General features: G+C 46.4%; 1 protein-coding gene across 1 annotated transcript; it reads left to right on the top strand.

Moving 5' to 3' along the window:
• Positions 1-3,360: 3,360 nt before the first annotated feature.
• On the top strand, positions 3,361-9,280 carry CCR1 (chemokine (C-C motif) receptor 1). The gene is made up of 3 exons (XM_008591093.1): positions 3,361-3,424; positions 6,994-8,374; positions 8,823-9,280. The coding sequence occupies exon 2, from the start codon at positions 7,005-7,007 to the stop codon at positions 8,070-8,072; it is 1,068 nt and encodes a 355-aa protein (XP_008589315.1). The 5' UTR covers positions 3,361-3,424; positions 6,994-7,004; the 3' UTR covers positions 8,073-8,374; positions 8,823-9,280.
• The last annotated feature ends 4,268 nt before the right edge of the window (positions 9,281-13,548 follow it).

Raw genomic sequence — 13,548 nt, 5'->3', positions numbered from 1 at the left:
TGAGACCACCTTGGACACTCATCTATCCCACAGAATCATAGAAATAATGTCATTGTGATTTTAAGCCTCTAAGTTTTGAGGTTGTTTGTTAGGTTCTAAAGACAAACAGAGACATATGTGGACAGTGAAATCATCAAGAATTATCACAAGAGAATGTTAGAGAGTAGTACCAAACCAGAGCTAATGTCTAGGTTCGTGAAAAAATCATGGTTTCTTTTCCCTTTTCTTTTTTGAGCTATTTTGAGTCAGTTGTTTTGTGTATTGTCAAGAATATCCAACCTACACAATGAGGTCTCAACAAAGGTATCTCCGCCACCTCCAAAAAAGCTTGAAAACCTCAGAGCTACAGCATCTGCCTCTCATTGATGACTTCTTGCTGTGGAGGATGGGAAGGCTTTGGGGAGGAGGTGGCCTCGTGGGTGACCCATGGAAGATGAGGGGGATCTGCCATGGATGTTCCAGAACTCTCTTTCACTTTGGGACATGACTCAGCACAACGGGACAGCTGAGCAGGACAGAGAGAAGGGAGAAAGGGAGCAAAGACTATTGGGCCCTTTCCCCTGGGTTTGTCAGGTTAGGGTTCATAGAATGCTGGGGGGTGAGAGAGAGCCTGGGAGGGGCCAGAGGCCAGGCAGGCACTTGGACAGAAGAAGCATGGAATAAGGAGGTGTGGTGGAAAGAGAAGATGGGGAAGGAAATTAGACACGGTAGGAGGCACGGGGTGGGGTAGGGGGAATGAGGTGAAGCGGGGGAGGCTGGGTGGTTACTGCCTAAAATACTCTTGCATCTCCCAAAGGTGCTCCTGTCCACCTGTAAGACCCTCACCAATCTGACTCTGGTGTCCTGGAAATGGTCTGGGATCAGAAGCAACTTCTTTTGTCATGTAGCCAAACAGTGTGCCTGAGGATTAGGCAACAGAGAGATCTCCATGGTATGGCACCACTGACCCCTGTCTTGAAAATTAACCTACTCATGTAGCAGCTGAACCTGAAAGGTTTGCCTCAATGACAACCAGGCTTCATGCTGTGGAAGTGTCTGGGCCCTTCCCTGTGTTGGTTGAATCAGAACATAAGGTTTCTGGGATGTTGAGGTTAAGTCAGGAAAGGAGAAGCAGAAACAGGGCTGGGTCAAGATCAAATGTCACGGATGGTGTGTGCAGGACATAAAAGGAACACAAAAGGTCAGTACATGAGGTGAAAGAGGGGGGATTGCAGGCCAGGCCATGGGATTGACTTAGGAGGGGCATTAAATTAGGAAATCGGAGTCTTAGACAAACTCAAAGTTAGAACCTTCAGGCGTGCACCTTACTGACACCTCTGTGTGTTCTGACTACATCGGGAGGCTACGACCACTGCCTTAATGCCATTCCTGTATGCAGGTGGAGAAGAATCTCCAGGGTATGACATTCAGTAACAGAAGCAACATGGGACACGATGTTTATCATATGCACACACCTGTGTAAAAAAAAAAAGTGTGAGTATGCACATGTGCATGTGAGCACGTGTGTGCATGTGTGAGCAAGTATGTTTAAAGTGACAGGAGAATCTAATACCAGTTGTTCTTGTTCTTTCTGGGAAGGGAAACAGGGGAACAGGGGTCAGAGGTAGGTAGGCTTTTCACCTTACATTTTGTGTACTTCAAAAAGGAAACAAACTATATCTCAGGAATTCCTGTAGACTAGTGGTTCTCAAAATTTATTAGAAATGCAAATTCTCGGGCCCCATCTCAGACCCACAGATCCAGATCTCTAGAGGGGGGGGCTTAGAAATCTATGTTTTAACAAGCCCAGGGCATGCTGATGCTGCTGGTCCAGGGACCTCGCTTTGAGAACCACTGCTCTGGAAGGCTCCCTCAGCCCGTCCCACCCCAGCTGCACACTTTCTCAGTCCAGGCCATTATAAAAATTGTTCCTTACTGTGGTAACTTGCTTAATTCTCTGTGACCCTGACTAAGCTGTGAGCTCTCCAAAAATGGTGTCTGCCTCTTTTTTGGTCACTGCTATATCCCTGGCACCTAACACAGAGCCTGACACATGGTGAATACTCAATAAATATTTATTAAATGAACAAATATATTTGCCCGGCATGTCCCCTCTGTGGTGAGGCTACCACAGAAACCTAGAGCTGAGCTGGAAGTCTGGTCAAGGATTAGAGGAACTGACCACGTCTCTTCCCTCAGACATAACCAAAGGAGAGGCAGGCCTCACATGCCTCTGTACTCTTGCAAACTGCTCCTCCAGTGAAGAACTACAAATGGCCAGGCACATACAGACCCCGCTATTCACTTCTTCAGGGGCAGAGCTGAGTGCTGACCAGTTGCCAAGCTGGTGACAACTTGTCTAAAGTCTTCATAATGGTGAGGAAACTGAGCCATAAAGGGACAAGTGACACTTTCAAGCATATTCACACTTAGGATTTCTGAATGGCACTTGGCAGCAATCCTGTGAGGAAGGTCAGGAGTGAACCCATTTCACAGAAGACACAAGCTCATTAGCAGAGTGGGTGCTGGTGGCTGTGGGAAGAGTCATAACGAGCACAATTTATCAGACATTTTTCATGTGCAAGTCGGTCTCATGCTCCTCCTGTGAGCCTAGTATTGGGTATTCTCACTTGACAGAGTGGGAACCAAGGTGTAGAAAGGTGTAGTGATCTGCCATGTCACCAGTGCAGAGCTGAGATTTGAGAAACAGGAGCAGGGCATCAGAAAGGGAAGGCCAAAACCCACCCAACAGGCCTGTATTCTCTCCATGCTGGGGGTTCCTGGGGGCGAAACCACTCTGTGCGGTTCAATGGGGTGGGGTGCAGGCAGTGGGCACCAGAAGGACAGGGAGCAGCTGGAGGTGGAGGAGGTAGGGGACACTAAAGAGAAGCTGCTGTCTCCCGTGGTCCCCAGCTCAGTCAGAAGGTTTTGAGGAGCAGGACTCAGAGTTCCCGTTTAAATCCTTCCATTTGCAATCTTTGAAAAAAAAAAAAAAAGCGGCTATCCCCTGACCACAAGAACTCTGTGCTCTGCCCCACCCACACATGCACACTCCAGTCCTCAATTGCTCCACAAGTTCTGGGAATTCTTTATGCCACCCGCCTTGCCCAACACAGCTCCGCCCAACCCCACCCTCTCCAATTTGCTTCAGACAGAGCTCCCCAGAGACTTGAAGCACAGCCAAGCGAGCTGAGATGTTCACAGTGAACTTGGCCTTCAGGAACTGTCCATTGGTGAGCGTCGTGGCCATTCAAGGACACCCAACCATACAAAAAGAAGAACCTTGCCCCCGTCTTGTCATTCTGAAAGACTGTGAAACCAGAGTCCAATCTCCATCATCAAACAGGAAGCTGAGTGCTTCCTACTTGGTCAGGACCTTGAATACTTAGAAACTCTAAAAGCCCCAGAAACAAAGACTTCGTGGACAAAATCCCTTGGAACCAGAGTAAGTGGCACCTGTCTTTTCTGTCTTGTCAGATAATGTTGAGGGCAATCTTGTTTGAAGTCATGTGCACAGCTAGGGCCTCCTCAAAGGTGGGGAATTCTAAATAGCCCCTCAATGCACCTGTCAGGCAGTTACCAGTATAGCAATACTGAGAATGAGTGGATGTTTGAGCCTGGGTGCTCAGATGTAAAATGGTTTTTCACTAAAAAGGAAGCACTCTTGAATGATTGGCTGCTGATGACTGATTAAGAAAGTCAGCCAGTATTAAGGGACAAGAGGTGCTTTCTCTGGAAAGCTATTCAAGAAGAAATTACTTGGCAAATTTTCCCATGTAAAGGAAAGCCAAATATAGTATATGAAGAAATTATAGCAAGAGGGAAAAATTAATTAGAAAAAGCTTTGCAGATGCAAGGGGGATTTAATACTGAACCAATTTCTTAAGAAGACTAGAACTAAGGATTCTCAAAATCAGGACTGCTATCTTTTGGAGGAGGTAGAATTTCATCCACCAAAGACAGAGAGGTGGCCCAGATGACCTCTTGGGTTGCGCCCGTTCTGTTCTACTAACAGAGATGCAGGTCAGATCTTGTGCTGAAGATAGAGGGGCATGGTGGCTCCCTGCAGGTATCTACTTCAACTATTCCTCCACAGGGTGTCTTAGAGGGTCCCAGATTTTCAGAGTTGGAAACGCCTAGAAGTTTGCACAGCCTGCCACCAGGCCATGTGCCACTCAGTGATCCTTTTAGTTTGCACACTGAGTAGCAGGACAGCTCTGGGCTATTCAGACCGTGGGGTTGAGCAGTGATGTGCTGCTAAATGTTTAACAACTGACTCTCCTGAAAAGAGAGCCATGATTAGTAATGTTTGCTGATTTCCATGGTGTAAATACTCCCAGGAAGGTCAATTTCAAGCTACCAACATGCTGAATGTGGAGTTGGGAAGAGATGCACACGGTCGGCTCCTACGAGCCAGCATAAGCCAGCCGGCACCTCTCTGGACCTGGTGTCTTTTACCATCACAGACTGCCTTTTCTCTGCTCAGAGACTTCACCAACTCCCAGGCTGGAGGACACTAGCATGGAAGGCTCCAGGCTCCTAGGTTACAGCTGACCGCTATGTAATAACCTTGAGGCAGACGTTTGCAGCAGACTACAGCAGGGCTGGCGGATTAGATGACAACATTGCCCTTTGGTTTCTCCTCCATGCCCCACCCTGGGTCAGCTCCCTCTAGGAGCAGCATACCCTGGAGTTGTTGCGTGCTGCCTGATAAGTTCGGGGAACAGCAAATGGAGTTGGAGTGGGGGCAGTGTGGAGTGACTCTGTTCAAAATGCCACCTGACAACGCCGACTCGACTTGCCTTCACCCTTACCAAAATTCCTGAGAAACTGGGCTCCTGGGGTCAGCCTGGCACTAGTGCTCTATGTGCTTCCCAAGCTGTTTGCTGCTTCCACCTGCCAGCCCCTGAAAGTGCTGACTGCCAAACTGTGCTATCTGCCCTTGTCAGCACTGGCAGATGGCAGAAATCAGAAACTGCCAGCACAGCTTCATTAGTGACCACCAGCCTGGGTTTCTCCAGAAAGAGGGCTCATCTGGTACATGTAAGTCCAGAGATGGAAGAGTGAGCCATAGGGATGGATTTGATGGGAATGAAAGCCTCTCACTTCCCACCCTGACAGAACTCTCCCCTTCCAGCCAGGGTGCTCAATACCCCCATGTGCCTTAATTTCCAGCGGCCACTGTAGAAAGGTGGGTTTTGTTAGCAGGAAACATTCATTGAGGAGAGTAGAAGATAAAGCACTAGAGACCCAGGTTTAAGACAGGAATTATAAAGGTACCATCTACTTTACTGATTGGTACCTAGGTCAAATCAATTCAGATGATAGCAACATATTGAAAATTTCAGTGTTGTTCACATGGAAGGGACAGTCATTGTCCGTTATTGTCAAGAAAAATCACTTTCTAGATTAACTACAAAGAGACCTGGCAGAGGGGATTTGGGGAGCAGGGTATGTTGGCCAAAATAGGATTGGAGCCTGGGACATCCTGGTGATGAAAAATCTCAGAGAAGGGTCACTGCAGGGAAGGAGGTCCCCCGATACTTCTGAGGGCCTAGTAAGTGCTGGGGGGGGGGGGCGCTTCTCTTATGCATTACCTCACAGTAGCCCTGCAAGGTAAGACTTACTTCCCCATGTTATAGGTGAGGGACTGAGGCTCATAGAAGTAGATTAATTTATCCAACGTTACACAGCTGGTAGGTTACATCAAAGCCCGTACTCCCTTGGTGGAGGACATCTTCATTCAGTATGTGATTGGAAATAATTCAAAAGGCGTGCTAAAAATCAGGGGCTGGGAGAAATCCTACAAAGGTAAGCTATCTGATGGTTCTTTTTTTGTTTTGTTTTTGTTTCAAGGCAACCCTGTGTAAAAATATCTGAGAAGTTATTTCAGCAGAATTCCAGTGTCTATGTGGTCATTGTGTGACATCACCTCAGGGCTCTAGGCCGTTCTGTGCTGTTCCTCCCCTGACCCCCAGAATTTTCTTTTTCTCATTAGGTCACACACCCCACCCCACCTCCCCACCTCCTGGCCAGTGCTTCCCTCTGAATCTACCTCATGGCTGTCACAGGTGATCTACAGAGTTACCCATAGACCCACCTGTGCCACATAAGGGCCATGTGATGAGGGCCAGGTTGAGCCTGCTCTGGTGCCCTTAGCATCCCCAAAGTGATGGGGTTGATCTACTAGGATATCTCTATTGCAGCACAATTGATGTTTGAAGTAGAATAATTTTTGCTTTGCAGGACATCCTTGGCCCTGCCCACCGAATGACAATAGCATCCCCTAGTCTTCATGACAACAACAAAAGAAAGCCCACATATTTTGCCCCAAGGCCCTATGGCACCCCCGGCTGAGAACCTTTTTAGACCCAAAAGCCCCAAAGATCTATTTTTAAGTCTATGACTCAGCCAGGACTGTTTTCCTTCCCAGAGTCCTGTGGACTCCACAGTGCAAAGCCGTCACTGTGTGACAGAGGCAGGATAGCTCAGTGGTGTCATCACATGAGAGTGATGTGCGCCTGGGTTTGAGCTCCAGCTCTCATCCCCACCAGATGTGTGCCTTGGGCATGTTTACTAACCACTCCAAACCTCTGTGTCTCCATCTACGAAATGGGAAGAATAATGAAACCCCTACAAGGGCTGTTAAACATGGAGGCCGATGCCTAGCCCTCGGGAGGTGCTTAGGAAGCACTCGTTATGAATGGCGTGGTGAGGTCTGTGCTTGCTGAACTTTCCCTTTACAACACCCGTTGATGAAGTAATTGAATTAATGACTTGTGCACTCATTTGTTTGTTGCCTGCACCCACATTAGACAATAGGTTTCATAAGGACAGAGAAGGCCTGGATCTCCCCTGCTCATCATTTCATCGCCAGGGCACAGGACACAGAAGGCCCTCCACAAACATTTGTCAAGTGGTTGAAGAAATGTAACCACTGCCTTGTTTTTGTGGTGTGCAGCCCACTGCCTTTAATGCAAAGTAAATACAGAATCCATTTTCTTTGACCCGTAGGTGAAGCCAGGATGGAGATCTCAGTCACCACAGAGGACTATGACATGACCACAGAATACGAATATGGGGATACAACCCCGTGTCAGAAGGTGGATGTGAGGGCCTTCGGGGCCCAGCTGCTGCCCCCTCTGTACTCGCTGGTGTTTGTCATTGGCGTGGTTGGCAATGTCCTGGTGGTCCTGGTCCTCTTGCAGCACAAGAGGCTCAGAAGCATGACCAGCATCTACCTCCTCAACCTGGCCGTTTCTGACCTGCTCTTCCTCTTCACGCTGCCCTTCTGGATTGACTACGAGTTGAAGAATGACTGGATTTTTGGTAATGTCATGTGTAAGCTCCTCTCTGGGCTTTACTACGTAGGCTTGTACAGCGAGATCTTCTTCATCATCCTGCTGACGATCGATAGGTACCTGGCCATCGTCCATGCTGTGTTTGCCTTGCGGGCCCGGACAGTCACCTTTGGCTTTATCACCAGCATCATCGTCTGGGCCCTGGCCATCCTGGCTTCCATCCCAGGCTTGTACTTTTCCAAGACTCAGCAGGAGTTCACTCGTGACACTTGCAGCCTTCATTTTCCTCATGAAAGCCTAAGAAAATGGAAACAGTTTCAGGCTCTGAAAATGAACTTCTTGGTCCTGGTCTTGCCTCTGTTGGTCATGATCGTTTGCTATACAGGGATTATAAAGATTCTGCTCAGACGACCGAATGAGAAGAAGTCCAAAGCTGTCCGTCTGATTTTTGTCATCATGCTCATCTTCTTTCTCTTTTGGACGCCCTACAATCTGACTGTGTTCATTTCTGCTTTCCAAGACTCCCTGTTCACCAGTCACTGTGAGCAGAGCAAAGACCTGGACATGGCCCTGCAAGTGACAGAGGTGATCGCCCACACACACTGCTGCGTCAACCCGGTGATCTATGCCTTCGTCGGGGAGAGGTTCCGGAAGTACCTGCGCCAGTTGTTCCAGGGGCATGAGGCTGTGCACCTGGCTAAACGGCTCCCCTTCCTCTCCACAGACAGGCTGGAGAGGACCAGCTCCATGTCTCCCTCCACGGGGGAGCATGAACTCTCCGCTGGGTTCTGACTGAGACTCCTGGAGGCCAACTCAGGACCTAGCAGGAGTGACCTGCCAGGCACACTGGGGCCGGGAGAAGAGGCGCCGTGGCTCTCCCAGCCTGCTTGTGACACCTGGCACAGTGTGGGATCACAGCCGCGTGGGATTAGAGGCAGCCTGAAAGTGGCCTAGACTAAATCACCTCTCAGCTTCAGTCTTTTCCATGAACTTCTCCCTGGTGGACGGAAGATGAATTAGTGAAACAGAACATTCCGGAGACTGGAACAAAGGGTGCCAGCAAAGGGCTTGGGCCCAAACAGGATTTCAGATTTGTGAGTATTAACATTTGTAAACAAAGCCACTGAAGCCCTCGCCCCCACCCCCTACCTCCATCACCGGTGAACTTGGAAGTAGTGATTGCCACAGCTGACTCCACTCTGAGCCCCGGAGCCCATCAGTGGCCAGCAGCTGCCTGCCCCACCCGTCCACCTGCCCCCACTGTAGGCTTTGGCTCTTGGAAACTCTGGGGAATATAGAACTCATGATGAGAAAATTTGAGAACTAATGGGAAATAGGATTGGGGAACTGCTATTGGCAGTGGAACTAAGAAAGTTCTCAGAGAGAAGTTTTATATTCACTAAAAATAAACAATTCAGACAGTGGGCAAAACAGACCATATGAATAAAATGCACTTCTTGAAATAGCCATAAAGTGTGGGGTGTGGGGGCGGGGGACTCCTCATTTCTATTTACCATTTCTTTCTTTCTGAATATTTTTCAGAATCTCGCTTCCCTGCAAGTTGGGTGATGTGTTGGTAAATTGACAGCTTTGTTGCAGAAATTTTACAGGCAAAAGGAAGCAGGGTTGGTTTTCTTCCTGCTAGTTCTTCATGCAAGCCTTCTGGTTTGTAGATCAGAGTTCTGACTACCACCTTGGACCTATCAGTAGAAAAATGGCCTGCTATGCAAGACGGCAGTGTTTGCAGCTGGAAGGGAGGAAAATGTCCACTGGGAAGATTCCTGCCCTTGCAGGAGGGTGGGGTGGGCCTCTCTGTCTTCATGTAGGAAGTTGAGAAGGCCTTTAACTCAAAGTGGCTTATTCACCCAAAATGTCCTGAACACTTCATCTCTAGCCTCTATTTATCATGTATTTGCTCCCTTTTGCCTCAGATGTATATTTCTTTAAAAATCATTTTCCTAATAACAAAAATTAATTCTGAAAAAACTTAAACACACACACACACACACACAAAACCAAACATCAAAATCATCCGCATTCCCACTACTGGAAGACAACTACTGTGTGTTTTGGGATGTGTTTTGTTTTAGTTTTCTTCCTGTGTATGTTTATGATTATAACAAATGTGAACTTCAATTGTACTCACTGTGCTGTTGTTTTTCTTTAGCATTATGTTGTGATCACTTTCACAGGTCAATAAATCATTTCAAAGCATTGTTTTTGGTGCCTGCAGTGAAGTCTCTGGCAGGAGTGTGTCCTAATTTACTCCACGCACTTTCCCACTATTGCCTGCACAAATTGGTTCAGTCCAGGAAAAATGACTGAGGAATGTCCTGTTCTGTTCAAAGCAAGTTCTGAGCCCAATGCATGAGGAATGTCTGTCCATGCAGAGAGCTCAGCTCAACGAGGCAGACAGCACACGATGCCCACAGAGCCCAGGCCACATGGCGGGGGCCGCTGCGGAGCTCACACCTCCAGGGCAGTGAAGGGGAGGAAGGAACCCATCAGTAAGAAGGCATCCTAAGGCGACAGGTGTCTGACCATACAACACAGTGACACCAGGCTGGCTTCTCTCCTTTTCTGGATACTAAAGTTGTACTCTAATCAAGCCACTGTCCACTTTAGGAGGGAACTGTCTGTGTTCACATGTTGTCTTTGTACAAAGAATCTGCTGTCATAATGGTCTGGAAAAGTTTTGTCTAGGGAGGAGAGGTCACACTGCCCTGTGCTTACACCTCCACACAGAAAGTGTGGACAGATACAGGCTTTAGGAGTCAAGGTGAATGTCAGTTCTCCATTTCTAAACCCTCCAGCCCTCTTTAGTAAAAAAAAGACTGCACCAAAAAACAGTATTTAATCCACAGTGGTATCACAATGAGGAATGTTTCACAACATCCTTGTTATGGTTTGAATGTTTACCCCAAAGTTCATGTGTTGGGAACTTCATCCCCAGTGTGGAGATGTTGGGAGGTAGGACCTTTAAGAGGTGTTTAGGTTGTAAGGACTCTGCCCACATGAATGGATTAGTGCTGTTATCTCGGTAGTGGGTTCGGTGTGGTGGCAGTGGGTTCCTTACAAAAAGACAAGCTAGTTCCTCCTCCCCCACCCTCTTTTCCACCCTTCTGTCATGTGAGGAACAGCATTCCTCCACTCTGAAGTGGCAGCATCCTGGAAGCAGAGGGCAGCCCTCGCCTGACACCAAACCTGCCAGTGCTTTGATCTTGGACTTCCCAGCCTCCAGAATTGCGAGAAATAAATTTCTATTCTTTATAAATTACCCATTTGGGGTATTCTGTTATAGCAGCACAAACAAACTAAGACAATCCCCAAATTCCATTTTTGAAGTAGTATTTACTTTTTTTCCTTGTTACAAAGGCAGTATGTGTTCATCGTAGAAAATTAGAAATAGCTAAAAAATGCAAAGACTAAATGGAAGCATCTGTAATCCTACTACCCAAATATAGCCTCTCTTAGGATATTAATGTATTAGTGCATTTCCTTCCAGTACTTTTAGCTAACTGCACCCACACATGTACAATCACAGTTCATGATTTTTGTGTAAACTTGGTAATGTCTGACACATCGCAAGCACTCTGTAAATGCTGGTTGAATGACTCTGAGCCTCCAATTTCCACATCTATGAAGTGAGAATGAGCCTTGTATGTACCTCATGGGGCTGTTGAGAGGATTAAATGAGATAAAGCAAGGCAAGTGGGGCAGTCCTCCTCCACCTTCGTCTAAGACATCTGACTCCTCCCTGCCAGCGCCCTTCCTTGGTCACCCACAACACAGTCCAGCTCTTCTCAACTGCCTCCGTCCCCTCTCCCCCCATGCCTACTCGGATCCTGTGTTAGGGGGGCTCAGCCCCAACCTCATTGCTATTGTTGCTCCTATTGTTTTTCCATTTCATTCTTACAGAAATGTTTCCAGAATAGCACAAAGAACTCCCTTCTCCCCCATCCAAACAGCCCTATTGTCAACATTTTTACCACATTTTCCTTAAATTCATCTTTATCTCTCTCCATAGGTAGGTAGGTAGGTAGGTAGGTAGGTAGGTAGGTAGGTAGCGATACATAGATAGACAGACAGATAGATGATCCATGGATACCAAGATACTATTTTTCCTCCAGAGCCGTTTGAAAGCAAATTACAAATACGATGCCTCATCACCCTTTAATACCTCAGAATGTTTTTACTAGCAACAAGGCTACTCTCCCACATAACCGAAACAGGAAATCAACACTGACACAATATCACCGTACAATCTACAGCCCTTTTTCTGACTTGCCCACTTCGCAAATGATGTCCTCTACAGTCCTAGGCTGCAGAATCGCCTGTTTCACTTAGTTGTCTGCCTCTCTAGTCTCCTTCAGTGAAGCTCTCCTCATCTTTCATGACTTCCACATTTATGAACACTATGATTACCTGGTACCTGGTTCCTCGATTTGGAGTTACTGATGTTTCCTGATGATGACACTCAGCTTATGCAACGAGGGCAGGAGTCTCACAGAACGGATGCTGCGTTCTTGGTGCATCGTGTGAGGAGGCACCTGGGCCGGCCTGCCCCAAGACTGGAGCTGTTAAACTAGCACTTGCTTAAGAAGGTGTCTGACAGGTTTCTCCACTGTAAAGCGGTTTGTACTAATGAATTAATAAGTGACTATTACTAGCTGGCATTCTACTATCAAGTAAAAGCTTCTCTTCTCCTTTATTTATTTATTTGTATCAGTATGACCTCGTGGATTCCTTTTTTATTCAATACAATGTCGTCTCATATTGTTTTTATTTACTTTCATGCATAAATTGTCCCAGATTTATCTAAAGGAAGCTGGATTCTCTGTCCCTTTGCTCTGTCTTCATCATTCTTTGAGCACTTCCTTCCTTTCCGGCACAAAAAGTTCCAGGTTCATCTTATATTTTCTCTGCCCCAGCCACAGAAACAGACATACCTCCAGGGAGTCTGGTTTCCTGTCTCTGAGACTAATATTTAGAAAACAAGATTTGGGTGCCAGGTGTGCTCATTGCTAGTGGAGCGCTACTGTTTCTAACCTTCTCCGTGGACAGAGCTGGGGAAAATATCTATGGAAGCCTAAACACCATCGCGCACACACGCGCGCACACACACACACACACGCAAGCATACATATGTCTCTCTATTTATCTATCATTTATATCTGTCTGTCTACCTGCCTGCTGGTGTGAACCGACACCTTCGATGACAGTCTTACATAACACTGTTCTTCTTAGTCTCATACGTTTTCATAGGTGAAACTCGTTTCTCATATAACGAGAAGCCTGGCTCTCACTTTTGTCGATGTGTTTTCTTTTTTACATAACCCCTCAGTGAGTAGGCATGACTGTTCTGATCATGCCAGCCTAGTACCCACTGCCACCAATGCCAAGAGACTTGGCACACCAGTTGAGTCCCCCCAGCCCTTTGGTCCAGGCTCTGGCACGTGAACCACTACACACGAACTTAGCACCAGAAAGAGTGAGAGACGCCCCCCACCAGTCTTAAATGTTTTATTTCTTCCTTTTAAAAAATCCAAACCACAAAGAGTAAGAGACCCACCCCTTTCCTTCCCATCACAGGCACAATTGATCTTATTAATCTTTTCAAAGAAACAGCTTTTGTTTTCATCGATTTTTCTCTATCAATTTATTCTCTGGTCTTTGTTATCTCTTTTTGTCTGCTTATTTTGGAATTTTTTTTTTTTTTTTGGTCTCGCTTATTAAGGTGGAAGCAGCTGTGACCGTTGATTTAAGCCTTTCTTCTTTTCTAATATTGGCACCTAGAGCTATGATTTTTTCTCTAAGGACTGCTTTTGCTGTATTCAACAATTTTCATATGTTATGTTTTCATTTCATTCAGTTCAAAATAATTTTTAATTGTCTTTTATACTTCCTTGCCAATGTGCTATTTAGAAGTTTGTTAGTGTCCAAAGATGTGTAGATTTCCCGGATATGTTTGTTATTGATTTCTAATGTATTTCTGCTGTGACATATGACTTGAATAATTGTAAAAGTGTTGAGACTCCCTTTATGGCCCAGGAAATAATCTACATTAGTAAATGTTCTGTGTGCACGTGGTCCAGCTTGGTTAATAGTCCATGAGCACTTGAGAAGAATATAAATCCTGCCATGTAATGTTTAATAAATGTCAGTGAGGTCAAGTCGGTTACTCATATCTTCTACTCCATACTACTTTTTTTATCTTATTGTTCTATCAGCAAGATAGACAGAACAATAAGTTGTCTTGTTAAAACTT

Source organism: Galeopterus variegatus, unplaced genomic scaffold (assembly GCF_000696425.1).
Source record: "Galeopterus variegatus unplaced genomic scaffold, G_variegatus-3.0.2 Scaffold6624, whole genome shotgun sequence".
NCBI lineage: Eukaryota > Metazoa > Chordata > Mammalia > Dermoptera > Cynocephalidae > Galeopterus > Galeopterus variegatus.
The sequence above is the reverse complement of the archived record's forward strand: the minus strand, read 5'-3'. Positions and strand labels throughout refer to the sequence as shown.